At 41.0% G+C, this 14,924-nt stretch overlaps 1 protein-coding gene across 1 annotated transcript in view; it reads right to left on the bottom strand.

Annotated features, from left to right (window-relative positions):
- The window catches only part of LOC117342315, a 63,604-nt gene extending 51,506 nt beyond the window's left edge, over positions 1-12,098 (bottom strand). Inside the window, exon 1 of the mRNA XM_033904435.1 lies at positions 11,945-12,098. Coding sequence (XP_033760326.1) covers positions 11,945-12,047 — 103 coding nt within the window. The 5' untranslated portion in view covers positions 12,048-12,098. The remainder of the gene's footprint in view (positions 1-11,944) is intronic.
- Between the last annotated feature and the right edge of the window lie 2,826 nt (positions 12,099-14,924).

Raw genomic sequence — 14,924 nt, 5'->3', positions numbered from 1 at the left:
GCATTTCGGTATGTACTGAGCTTTTTGAGTAATATCATTATATCCTATAGTAGGTTTTGAAAAGACATTGTCATATGTAACGCGCGTCCATACACTAGTATAATACAGGTAATCAGTTTCAATTTGAAATGAACATTTTGGTACTGACTAGAGGTCTTTGAGTAGCGATGTTGTATGTGATAATGAAAAGACATAGTCGTATGTAAGCCTAGTATAATACTACTATTCAGCTGAAATGAACATCGAATATCATTTCGGCACAGACTGTACACATCTACTAAAGAACTGTGACGTTATACTACTTGTCAAATTGAACAAAAGACACGAATACTGTTTTAACAGCAAATGGATTTTTATCTTCAATTACAGATACTGTAAAACTTGAATAACTACATTATTGGGATTTAGCATTGTCAATACTTCGGCATTGTCTATTTCAATTGTTAGTTAGCTATGTGATGATAGCTTGGCCAGCTGTGTCATCGACTGAAGCCTTGCTCAGTCGCTGTAGTTAGGTGGTACAATGTTGTCATACTGTGTACTTGTTTTAAGGTATTATCCAGATCGTTATCGTCAAACACTTTGCATAACAACTGCATAATTCCAAAATACAGGATAAACACACACAATACCTACGTCAAATGGAGTAATATTCATGACAACATCAATAACCGATACTTATTTCAATAATGCCAATATACTCACTTACGATGCTTACAAGACACTGATGGTCATAATATGATAAAACATAGATAAAATAAGAAATTTCAAATACGATATGAATTTAAATATCAACTGTGATTATTCTTCCTAACTTCTCTTCTGCACTTCAAGATATAAGAATCAAAATTCAAATACTAATTATAATTGTTTTTATTTATCTGAAGCTTATTCAACGAAATTATACTTGTAGAAAGAATGGTTGCCATAGCTGCAGCAGAAAAGATAATGTATGATGACGAATCACACTTTGTATGATTTACACAGCCTGAATTGTTGAAATTAGAAACATTTTAAAGAATCCGACTCGTCTACGACCTAGGTGGGTGGGTTTGTATATGGCAAGTCAAGTTGCTACTTAAATTAAGTTGACGCAATTCTTCTATGGAATCAAGAGTAACCAGATATCTGAACTATGACTTCCAGTCATGATATATCTTATTTGTTTTACAAGCTAGGCCCTCAATCCACCTCGATCCAAGAATGAATGACAACTTGGCTTGTCTTGTTGCTCCACCAGTAGACCGAGGAGTATCGTGGTACAGATATATCTAATTCTGAAATGTTCCTCTTTTTTATATATCTTTCGGCCTAATTCGTGATTCTGGTCACCCCTATGATGAGCCCTTGGGTCCTCGACATCACTGATGAGTCCTAAAATGACTAAACAGCTTTATGATGCAATTTATATAAATTTGTCCCTACTGTATCTAACTCGTAACCGGACAATTCGGTAAAGTACAGCCCCCCACTGGATGTGAAATCACATTCAAGAATGCAAAGATAATAATGTAATAAGAAAGGTGTTACATTCCCCAAGTTTGAAGTTCCAGTGATAAGTAACGTAGGGCAAACAATTCCTATTGTGTTATTATGACATTAGGGAAACAGTTTAAACAGGGTATCATAGTCTCTATCTAACTCCCTAGCCCCGAGAAGTCTAGTTATTGTGATTAATATTGTTCCCTTCCTCCAATGGCTCCCTAGGGATATCTGATTTAATTTATTCACCAAGGTTGTTTGTTTTACATTAATTAATTGATTGGTTCTGTAACAATGTTCATGACCTAGTAAAGTATACGTCTATAGTGATTGAAGTCAAGTCTAAAATTAGATTTTATGCAGGAGTCGATAATACCCTTAACGTAAAGGTCATGTTAACTGAGCCTTGTTACAATCCTTGTTACATTCAGTTTAAACACAGTTTTGTTTCTATAATTCAAACGATATCATCATTTTAAATATATATTGCGTAATGCATGAATAAGCTTTCGTATATAAGGGTTTGTTTTTGTTGAACGTCTTATTAACAGCCAGGGTCAGTTAAGGACGTACCAGGTTTTGGAGGTGGAGGAAAGCCGGAGTAACCTGAGAAAAACCACCGGCCTGCGGTTAGTACCTGGTAACTGTCCTATGTAGGTTTCGAACTAGCAACCCAGAGGTGGAGGGCTAGTGATAAAGTATCGGGACATCTTAACCACTGGGCCACCGCGGCCCCGTATAACAAAGTGTTAATTACGTACTGCCCAACGTAAAGGGACAATTTCGTCTCCTGAAATCTATGGGAAAATCAGAACCTGAGGGGAAATCATGAACGACCGGGGAAACCCGGAAATGAAATCATAAACTCGAGGAGACGATTCGCGCAACACGTTTTACGCCCTACAAATTCCAGCGAATCTTAATTAATGATATCAATCAATGTTCTTAATTTATGTTCATAATAGCATAAGTAGATAGGGCAATATTTCTCTTTATATGTCATATCTCCCCAGCCATTCTCGGGTAGACTTTCGCCAAAATCTGGAAAATGTGAATAGAAAATAATTATCCACCGGAAGTGTGCTTGTTCTTTTTAAATCAAACTGATAGAGTAATGAATATGTTCAATATGGATTATTCATGATACTTTACACCACAAAATCAAAGAAATTCTTAATTTCGTGGTATATTTCACAGTTTTGATATGGATCTCTCTTCTCTTATGAAACATCCTCTACAACATCAAAGTACTTTCCAGTTAATAGATAATATGATATTTACATGTTAAATATCAGTGTGACATGTGTTAGCGATAGTGACGTCATTGGAAGATAATGTATTTTATCTTTGAATGCAATATACATGGAATAGTCACGTGGTGACTCTATATTTCTTCTCGGAAGCATAGGTGATGAAACATCCCTAAACTAAATGTACCTGCGGATTAATACTTTACACCACAAAATCAAATATTTTCTTCATTTCAAGATATATTTGGCCGTAAATATTACCCGATTTCTTCATTGCATGATCCGCAAAAGGTTACGAAAGTTTTAAACATGATTTATGCTGTTTTTTTCTCAAATATTCTTCTTACCAATACCCTTTTACACTGTTTTGCTTTTGGCCTTTGAGTTGAGCCCTCGTCCCTATGATGAAGTCTATTTTTTCTTTCCCAAGCTCGTGACAAAATATAATGCCTTTAAATTGCATATGATGTTCCATGCTTGAAGCTCAGTTATGAAAGCGATGTATAAGGAAAATAATTTGTCCATTCCGGTGTCACACACCAGAACCTGCGAAATGTTATTCCATTGTAATGGCATACAACACGACATTTACGTAGACCCCACTCAGATAGAGACCGCCCGTCAATGAATTAGACATCCGTAAACCGACAGTTAGTATTCAAATTAACCGATTGGTAGTCAAGTCTATACGAAAAGAGGATGTTTTGTCGATTAGAAATATTTATAATTTGTACTTATGAAATTTATAATGTACAGATTTGTCTGTAATCATGAAAAGGGGGAAGATGACACAATTTCACACCTTCCTACAGATTTAAACAGCAAACGTGAATACAGAGGGTCAGCCAGATTTCAGTCAGATATCGAGATTATCATAACAAAAATATAAAGACAATAGTGTCGGACTCATGATTATCCTGTGAGAGACATAATAACCAAAACGAGGCTATCGAGATTAGCATGTGAGAGGCATAACAACCACAATGAGGTTATAAAGATTATCATGTGAGAGGTATCACAACCAAAATGAGGTTATCGAGAATATCACGTGAGAGGAATAACAACCACAACGAGGCTATCGAGATTATCACGTGAGAGGAATAAAAACCACAACGAAGTTATAAAGATTATCATGTGAGAGGCATAATAACCACAACGAGGTTATAAAGATTAGCATGTGAGAGGCATAACAACCACAATGAGGTTATAAAGATTATCATGTGAGAGGCATAACAACCACAACGAGGTTATAAAGATTATCATGTGAGAGGCATAACAACCACAACGAGGTTATAAAGATTAGCATGTGAGAGGCATAACAACCACAATGAGGTTATAAAGATTATCATGTGAGAGGCATAATAACCACAACGAGATCATCATGTGAGAGGCATGTCAACCACAATAAGGTTATCGAGATTATCAGGTGAGAGGCATGACAACCATAACGAGGCTATCGAGATTATCACGTGAGAGGCATGACAACCACAACGGGGTTATCGAGATAATCATGTGAGAGGCACAACAACCACTATAAGGTTATCGAGATTATCACGCGAGAGGAATAACAACCACAACGAGGCTATCGAGATTATCACGTGAGAGGAATAACAACCACAACGAGGTTATCGAGATTATCAGGTGAGAGGCATGACAACCACAATAAGGTTATCGAGATTAATACGTGAGAGGAATAACAACCAGAACGAGGTTATCGAGATTATCACGTGAGAGGAATAACAACTACAACGGGGTTATCGAGATAATCATGTGAGAGGCACAACAACCACTATAAGGTTATCGAGATTATCACGCGAGAGGAATAACAACCACAACGAGGCTATCGAGATTATCACGTGAGAGGAATAACAACCACAACGAGGTTATCGAGATTATCAGGTGAGAGGCATGACAACCACAATAAGGTTATCGAGATTAATACGTGAGAGGAATAACAACCAGAACGAGGTTATCGAGATTATCACGTGAGAGCCATAACAACCACAACGAGGTTATCTGCATTATCATGTGAGAAGCAGAACCACAATGAGGTTATCGAGAGTATCATGTGAGAGGCGTAACAACCACAACGAGTTTATAACGATTATTATGTGAAAGGTATAACAACCACAACGAGGCTATAGAGATTATCATGTGAGAGACATAACAACCACAACGAAGTTATCGAGATTATCACGTGAGAGGAATAATAACCACAACGAGGCTATCGAGATTATCATGTGAGAGGAATAACAACCATAACGACGTTATCGAGATTATCATTTGAGAGGGACCAGTCATTATATCGGGGTTATCTGTTGAGGTGACTGGATGTTTGTATCAATGTGATGCTATCATACTGTATCACATTATCACTGCCACAAACATTATACCCGACAAGCTTTGAACACGTGGTGGATCGATGAACGAGAAGCGATCTGTTACGGTGATATTCAATAAGACAAAAACATCCATTGTTATCATTCACCAGGGAAATTTATCACTTAATGATTCATCACAATACTTATCTTATGACAAGTCACAGATGTACGGGTATCAACCTACAAATATATACATGTGACGGGTTTTTTTATCATCTGAAAACGAATATAGGTACACCTATATACACACGCAGTGATTTCACGGATCGTATTAACTACATTAACATTGGATAACAAATCATATCAAAGCTAACAGGATTAATGACAGTTATTTATGGCAAAAAGGATCAATTATCAAAGGCAGAAATTACAAAATGTGTTAGATTCAGATAAAATTTCAACATTTTTTCTCCACATTCTGCCAGTTTATGGAAATGTAAGTCAGACGTCATGGTTAAAATACCTATCCGTTTTGTATTTCAGTATGTTATATGGCTAGTTCGATTACTCGTTTGGGACGATGACTCGGCAGACCCCTGGACAAATATCACATAACCAACATAAGGACACGATCCGTACATTGTCGATCGGAAGCCAATAATAGAAACCAAAGGTACTCCAAAACAAAAGGAAAGACAACAAAGAGAATTGAGAGGATTAAAAAAATGAGTGAAGGGAGACAACAAAAGCCTACAGAGGTACAAAAACAAATGGGATGACAACAAATGGAATAAAGAGGACAAAAAATGAGAGAAGGGAAAAAAACAAACAAAATTAAAGAAATCAAAAACAAATGGAATAGAGAGGACAAAAACCTTTAGAAAAGAACAACAAAAACTAAAAGGACACGAAAACAAAAGTTGAGGCAACAACGAGAATCGGAAGGACACACAAAATAGAACACAAAAAAAAATACAAAAATTAAATTAAAACAAAAAACTGAAGGGACACAAAAAACAAAAGAAAAGACAACAAAAGGGGGAAAACACAACTAATGAATACCAAAACAAAAGGATGGACAACAAAGGCAATAGAGGGGACACAAAGTCATTAGATTAGGCAACAGGAACCAACAATGACACCAAAGCTGGAGAAAATAAAATTAAAATAAACTGCCAAGACACCAGCGCAAAAGGAAAGACAATAGTATGACTCGAGAGGACACAGAAAGACAACAACATTCAATGGATATCAAAAAAAGGACAGACAACAAAAGGAGTCGAAGAAAGGACACCAAAAGGAAAGGACAGACAACAAAAGAGTCGAAAGGACACCAAAAGGAACAAAAAAGGGCATCAAAACAAATGAAACGAGACAACACAAAATTACATAAAAAAACACGAAGCTAGGGGGAACCAAACAATAGGAGAAAACAACAAAAGAAACTGCAAAAAAACAAAAGGCGACAACCAGATAAACCGCGAAGACAACAAAACAGAAGTAGAGACACCAATGCGAACCGATAGGGCACCAACAACAAGAATGATAATCATGATACTACCATAAACAGAGATGGGTGTCGCTAAATCAACCTCAAACAGGGATGGGTGTCGCTAAATCAACCTCAAACAGGGATGGGTGTCGCTAAATCAACATCAAACAGGGATGGGTGTCGCTAAATCAACCTCAAACAGGGATGGGTGTCGCTAAATCAACATCAAACAGGGATGGGTGTCGCTAAATCAACGTCAAACAGGGATGGGTGTCGCTAAATCAACGTCAAACAGGGATGGGTGTCGCTAAATCAACATCAAACCGGGATCGTTGCCGCTATATCAACCTCAAACAGGGATGGGTGTCGCTAAATCAACATCAAACAGGGATGGGTGTCGCTAAATCAACCTCAAACAGGGATGGGTGTCGCTAAATCAACTTCAAACAGGGATGGGTGTCGCTAAATCAACCTCAAACAGGGATGGGTGTCGCTAAATCAACCTCTAACAGGGATGGGTGTCGCTAAATCAACATCAAACAGGGATGGGTGTCGCTAAATCAACCTCAAACAGGGATGGATGTCGCTAAATCAACCTCAAACAGGGATGGGTGTCGCTAAATCAACCTCAAACAGGGATGGGTGTCGCTAAATCAACCTCAAACAGGGATGGATGTCGCTAAATCAACCTCAAACAGGGATGGGTGTCGCCAAATCAACCTCAAACAGGGATGGGTGTCGCTAAATCGTCCTCAAACAGGGATCGTTGCCGCTATATCAACCTCAAACAGGGATAGGTGTCGCTAAATCGTCCTCAAACAGGGATCGTTGCCGCTATATCAACCTCAAACAGGGATAGGTGTCGCTAAATCGTCCTCAAACAGGGATTGGTGCCGCTATATCAACCTCAAACAGGGATGGGTGTCGCTAAATCAACCTCAAACAGGGATGGTATAGCTAAATCAACCTCAAACAGGGATGGGTGTCGCTAAATCAACCTCAAACAGGGATGGGTGTCGCTAAATCATCATCAAACAGGGATGGGTGTCGCCAAATCAACCTCAAACAGGGATGGGTGTCGCTAAATCAACATCAAACAGGGATGGGTGTCGCCAAATCAACCTCAAACAGGGATAGGTGTCGCTAAATCGTCCTCAAACAGGGATCGTTGCCGCTATATCAACCTCAAACAGGGATTGGTGTCGCTAAATCGTCCTCAAACAGGGATTGGTGCCGCTATATCAACCTCAAACAGGGATGGGTGTCGCTAAATCGTCCTCAAACAGGGATTGGTGTCGCTAAATCGTCCTCAAACAGGGATCGTTGCCGCTATATCAACCTCAAACAGGGATTGGTGTCGCTAAATCGTCCTCAAACAGGGATCGTTGCCGCTATATCAACCTCAAACAGGGATGGGTGTCGCTAAATCGTCCTCAAACAGGGATGGGTGTCGCTAAATCAACATCAAACAGGGATGGGTGCCGCTATATCAACCTCAAACAGGGATGGGTGTCGCTAAATCATCATCAAACAGGGATGGGTGTCGCTAAATCAACCTCAAACAGGGATGGGTGTCGCCAAATCAACCTCAAACAGGGATGGGTGTCGCTAAATCGTCCTCAAACAGGGATCGTTGCCGCTATATCAACCTCAAACAGGGATGGGTGTCGCTAAATCAACCTCAAACAGGGATGGGTGTCGCCAAATCAACATCAAACAGGGATGGGTGTCGCTAAATCGTCCTCAAACAGGGATCGTTGCCGCTATATCAACCTCAAACAGGGATTGGTGTCGCTAAATCGTCCTCAAACAGGGATGGGTGTCGCTAAATCAACATCAAACAGGGATGGATGTCGCTAAAACAACCTCAAACAGGGATGGGTGTCGCTAAATCAACCTCAAACAGGGATGGGTGTCGCTAAATCAACATCAAACAGGGATGGGTGTCGCCAAATCAACCTCAAACAGGGATGGGTGTCGCTAAATCGTCCTCGAACAGGGATCGTTGCCGCTATATCAACCTCAAACAGGGATAGGTGTCGCTAAATCGTCCTCAAACAGGGATGGGTGTCGTTAAATCAACCTCAAACAGGGATGGGTGTCGCTAAATCAACCTCAAACAGGGATGGGTGTCGTTAAATCAACCTCAAACAGGGATTGGTGTCGTTAAATCAACCTCAAACAGGGATGGGTGTCGCTAAATCAACCTCAAACAGGGATGGGTGTCGCTAAATCAACCTCAAACAGGGATGGGTGTCGTTAAATCAACCTCAAACAGGGATGGGTGTCGCTAAATCAACCTCAAACAGGGATGGTATAGCTAAATCAACCTCAAACAGGGATGGGTGTCGCTAAATCAACCTCAAACAGGGATGGGTGTCGCTAAATCATCATCAAACAGGGATGGGTGTCGCCAAATCAACCTCAAACAGGGATGGGTGTCGCTAAATCAACATCAAACAGGGATGGGTGTCGCCAAATCAACCTCAAACAGGGATAGGTGTCGCTAAATCGTCCTCAAACAGGGATTGGTGCCGCTAAATCAACCTCAAACAGGGATGGGTGTCGCCAAATCAACATCAAACAGGGATGGGTGTCGCTAAATCGTCCTCAAACAGGGATCGTTGCCGCTATATCAACCTCAAACAGGGATTGGTGTCGCTAAATCGTCCTCAAACAGGGATGGGTGTCGCTAAATCAACATCAAACAGGGATGGATGTCGCTAAAACAACCTCAAACAGGGATGGGTGTCGCTAAATCAACCTCAAAGAGGGATGGGTGTCGCTAAATCAACATCAAACAGGGATGGGTGTCGCCAAATCAACCTCAAACAGGGATGGGTGTCGCTAAATCGTCCTCGAACAGGGATCGTTGCCGCTATATCAACCTCAAACAGGGATAGGTGTCGCTAAATCGTCCTCAAACAGGGATGGGTGTCGTTAAATCAACCTCAAACAGGGATGGGTGTCGCTAAATCAACCTCAAACAGGGATGGGTGTCGTTAAATCAACCTCAAACAGGGATTGGTGTCGTTAAATCAACCTCAAACAGGGATGGGTGTCGCTAAATCAACCTCAAACAGGGATGGGTGTCGCTAAATCAACCTCAAACAGGGATGGGTGTCGTTAAATCAACCTCAAACAGGGATGGGTGTCGCTAAATCAACCTCAAACAGGGATGGTATAGCTAAATCAACCTCAAACAGGGATGGGTGTCGCTAAATCAACCTCAAACAGGGATGGGTGTCGCTAAATCATCATCAAACAGGGATGGGTGTCGCCAAATCAACCTCAAACAGGGATGGGTGTCGCCAAATCAACCTCAAACAGGGATGGGTGTCGCTAAATCAACCTCAAACAGGGATGGGTGTCGCTAAATCAACATCAAACAGGGATGGGTGTCGCCAAATCAACCTCAAACAGGGATAGGTGTCGCTAAATCGTCCTCAAACAGGGATTGGTGCCGCTAAATCAACCTCAAACAGGGATGGGTGTCGCTAAATCATCATCAAACAGGGATGGGTGTCGCCAAATCAACCTCAAACAGGGATGGGTGTCGCTAAATCAACCTCAAACAGGGATCGTTGCCGCTATATCAACCTCAAACAGGGATGGGTGTCGCTAAATCAACCTCAAACAGGGATGGGTGTCGCTAAATCAACCTCAAACAGGGATGGGTGTCGCTAAATCAACATCAAACAGGGATGGGTGTCGCCAAATCAACTGCAAACAGGGATGGGTGTCGCTAAATCAACCTCAAACAGGGATGGGTGTCGCCAAATCAACCTCAAACAGGGATGGGTGTCGCTAAATCAACCTCAAACAGGGATGGGTGTCGCTAAATCAACCTCAAACAGGGATGGGTGTCGCTAAATCAACCTCAAACAGGGATGGTATAGCTAAATCAACCTCAAACAGGAATGGGTGTCGCTAAATCAACCTCAAACAGGGATGGGTGTCGCTAAATTAACCTCAAACAGGGATGGGTGTCGCCAAATCAACCTCAAACAGGGATGGGTGTCGCCAAATCAACCTCAAACAGGGATGGGTGTCGCTAAATCAACCTCAAACAGGGATCGGTGTCGTTAAATCAACCTCAAACAGGGATGGGTGTCGCTAAATCAACCTCAAACAGGGATGGTATAGCTAAATCAACCTCAAACAGGGATGGGTGTCGCTAAATCAACCTCAAACAGGGATGGGTGTCGCTAAATCAACCTCAAATAGGGATGGGTGTCGCTAAATCAACCTCAAACAGGGATGGGTGTCGCTAAATCAACCTCAAATAGGGATGGGTGTCGCTAAATCAACCTCAAACAGGGATAAATGTCGCTAAATCAACCTCAAACAGGGATCGTTGTCGCTATATTAACCTCAAACAGGGATGGGTGTCGCTAAATCAACCTCAAACAGGGATCGTTGCCGCTATATTAACCTCAAACAGGGATGGGTGTCGCTAAATCAACCTCAAACAGGGATCGTTGCCGCTATATTAACCTCAAACAGGGATGGGTGTCGCTAAATCAACATCAAATAGGGATGGGTGTCTCTAAATCGTCCTCAAACAGGGATAGATGTCGCTAAATCAACCTCAAACAGGGATCGTTGCCGCTATATCAACCTCAAACAGGGATGGGTGTCGCTAAATCAACATCAAACAATCTCGTCTCACAATAGATTCATCAGGAAACATGATCATAACAATACCTAACAACATTAAACAGACAGGAAGTCAAACAAAGGAATAACCATAACAATACATCACCAATCATAGGAGACAGACACAGAACAATAGGCGTACCATATCGGACTAGAACCCTTTGTTAAGTCTAATTGTCTCCAGCCATCATTAATGCACATTTTAATGTATATTATGCAAGCCGATAACAATTCAAAATATTCAATCGATGTATAGAATATATCAACGAGTTGATGATTTTTATAAACCACTTGATAAATGGCGAGCTGCGTGTTTAACATTGTATATGCAACTATCAACGATCTGCATTCAAATTGAAGTATAAATAAATAAAACAAAATAGGTCCCATGGCTGTAGAGATTCCTAGGCTCTTTTAATTCTTTTTCAATTTTGATTTCAATTCTCTACCGAAATCTATCAGATTTTATGCATTCGGGTATGAACTGGATGTTATCAATGTTGATATGATGTTTTTTTTCTACAGTCTCACCTTACGTGATACCTCCTAAAGAACAAACGTTCAAGTGACGTTAATTTGATCATGAAATAAAGTCTGCACCGACAACACATACATGTCCATATTTCACTTGTAACGAAGTATTTATATATAGATAGCTATAAATATTAATATACTTTTGAATATATATCTATATGTTTTTCGCTTATACACGTGAATGATGTTGAAGAATATGTACTTACCGATGGTGTAGTTTTCGTAGAGGACCGCAGAACAGTCTTGACAGAGACAACAGCAAAATTGGATAAGAAGTATGGAAACCCTCATCTTAAACTCCGAAATCATCTCTAGAATTGACAGATAGATCAGCTCATACCGCTCCCACCTATCTAACACAAAATACACTATATATTGATGACGAGAATCGCATGAATATTCATGTCTATTTCACACTGTTACCAATGCAGCAGTATTCAAGCTGAAAGGAGGAATACATTTGCACAGCAACTCTTTGCAAACACCGTATTGACGAAGACATTTCCCAAAGTAGAAGTCGTTGTCAGCTTTAATTATTAGATAAGTATGACTTCCCAGGAAAACAGTTCGAATTTCTCAAGTACTTTTACACTGGTATAGAATATCATTTCATCCACAGCACATAAACAGATATCATCAGCTTGACAAGGGAACAAAATATAGTTTGATTCCCTGAAAGCACTACGTTCTTCCTATGTAAGCTTACTCCAAGCCAGTGTATGACTGCATAGCTTAACACAATACCAACTGTCGTGACTTGACACAATTATTCATCAAATCCTGATTCCCAGAATGTGACACTTTGGCGACTCTTCTCAAATTACATTAAAACTCCCGAGAACGTTTTTTTTTCTATCTGGTTTGAAAATACATGCCTTCATCAGGCGACCAAACACTTAACACTGCATTGTTTTAGTTTTCTGTATAAACAGTATTCGATAAAGTCTCCCTACCTGCGACCGCTCTAGTCTAAGTAGGTAGCGTGCTTGATTGAAGTTCGATAGACCTGTGTCATATGATTGAACGGGTGTCTGTGGGCTGTGTTACATTAGATCACGCACCTGCCGGAATGGTTTTGGAGTATCTGTGTTTCCCCCACGAGACGAAAGCGCGTGACGATCTCTATATCAAGGGTGGTCATTGATTAATCTTAATTCAAGTGCGTTCGTTTAATTCAAGAGTAGTTGCTAATCGTTTCATCGAAATCATGAACCATATCAAATCAAAATTTCACACTGATAGTTCGCGCTCTCGTTCGTCTCAGCACACTACACGGGAATTACCTCCATAGCTAGTTTACACATGGAAATGATACATGAATAGGTTCAATTAGGAGAATTGGCGGAACTGTAATATTATAACATTCATTGGAGATTGTATCTGTTCAGTTCCAAAGCGATGTAATAGCAAAAACAATACTATATCGGAACTGGACCGGACTGGAATGAACGCCGGTGGCCAGGTAGTTCAAATGGTTGGAGCGTCTGTCTGGAGTTGGGAGGTCCTGGGTTGTCAGGTAGCTATCAAATTGTTTAGAGTGTCAGTCTAGAGTTTGGTGGCCCCGGGTTGTCAGGTAGCTATCAAATGGTTTAGAGTGTCAGTCTAGAGTTTGGTGGCCCCGGGATGTCAGGTAGCTATCAAATGGTTTAGAGTGTCTGTCTGGAGTTCGGAGGTCAAGGGTTGTCAGGTAGCTATCAAATGGTTTAGAGTGTCAGTCTAGAGTTCGGAGGTCAAGGGTTGTCAGGTAGCTATCAAATGGTTTAGAGTGTCAGTCTGGAGTTCGGAGGTCAAGGGTTGTCAGGTAGCTATCAAATGGTTTAGAGTGTCAGTCTAGAGTTCGGTGGTCACGGGTTTTCAGGTAGCTATCAAATAGTTAAGAGTGTCAGTCTGGAGTTTGGTGGCCCCGAGATGTCAGGTAGCTATCAAATGGTTTAGAGTGTCAGTCTAGAGTTCGGTGGTCACGGGTTGTCAGGTAGCTATCAAATGGTTAAGAGTGTCAGTCTGGAGTTCGGAGGTCAAGGGTTGTCAGGTAGCTATCAAATTGTTTAATGTGTCAGTCTAGAGTTAGTAGGTCCAGGGTTGTCAGGTAGCTATCAAATGGTTTAGAGTGTCAGTCTGGAGTTTGGTGGCCCCGGGATGTCAGGTAGCTATCAAATGGTTTAGAGTGTCGGTCCACAGTTCGGTGGTCACGGGATGTCAGGTAGCTATCAAATGGTTTAGAGTGTCAGTCTAGAGTTCGGTGGTCACGGGTTGTCAGGAAGCTATCAAATGGTTGGATCATCAGTCGAGAGTTCGGTGGTCCCGGGCTGTCAGGTAGCTATCAAATGGTTTAGAGCGTCAGTCTGGAGTTCGGAGGTCAAGGGTTGTCAGGTAGCTATCAAATGGTTTAGAGTGTCAGTCTGGAGTTCGGAGGTCAAGGGTTGTCAGGTAGCTATCAAATGGTTTAGAGTGTCAGTCTAGAGTTCGGTGGTCCAGGGTTTTGGGAAGCTATCAAATGGTTGGAGCGTCAGTCTAGAGTTAGAAGGTCAAGGGTTGTCAGGTAGCTATCAAATGGTTTAGAGTGTCAGTCTAGAGTTTGGTGGCCCCGGGATGTCAGGTAGCTATCAAATGGTTTAGAGCGTCAGTCTAGAGTTCGGCGGTCACGGGTTGTCAGGTAGCTATCAAATGGTTGGAGCGTCAGTCTTGAGTTCGGCGGTCACAGGTTCGAGTTCCAGTCTGGTCGTTGCATTATTTCACTCCTGTTGAAATAGAATCGTAAAGTGAAAGAAAACTAAAACGTGCTGGATGGAAATATTATATCAAGAGTGTCCTCTTCAACGACGACTTTTACCTGTGTAAATCATTGTCAACGCCATTAGCAAGGTCACGTTCCCAAGATGAGAACCAGGACAGTGACAATAAAACCATCAGAAACATTAAACGTCAAACTTCACAAGGGATTTTTTTTCCAGTGAAAATGGCAGCATTTATCAAACTTGTCAATGGTCGTAATCAACCTATATCCTCAGAACCAAGTTGTGACGTGTCGTCAAGTTTTACTAAATAATGATAACATCCCTTTAGTCTGGTTAATGCTTGTTTAACATCCTGTAGACCGTTATCGCTTTATGATAAATCATACTGATATGTAGGAGACAAGACATCTCTCACGGTCTAGTATACTGACAGTGGAATTTGTCTCCTGTT

This window comes from Pecten maximus, chromosome 14 (assembly GCF_902652985.1).
Source record: "Pecten maximus chromosome 14, xPecMax1.1, whole genome shotgun sequence".
Classification (NCBI taxonomy): Eukaryota; Metazoa; Mollusca; class Bivalvia; order Pectinida; family Pectinidae; genus Pecten; species Pecten maximus.
This window is presented reverse-complemented; position numbering and strand designations above follow the sequence as displayed.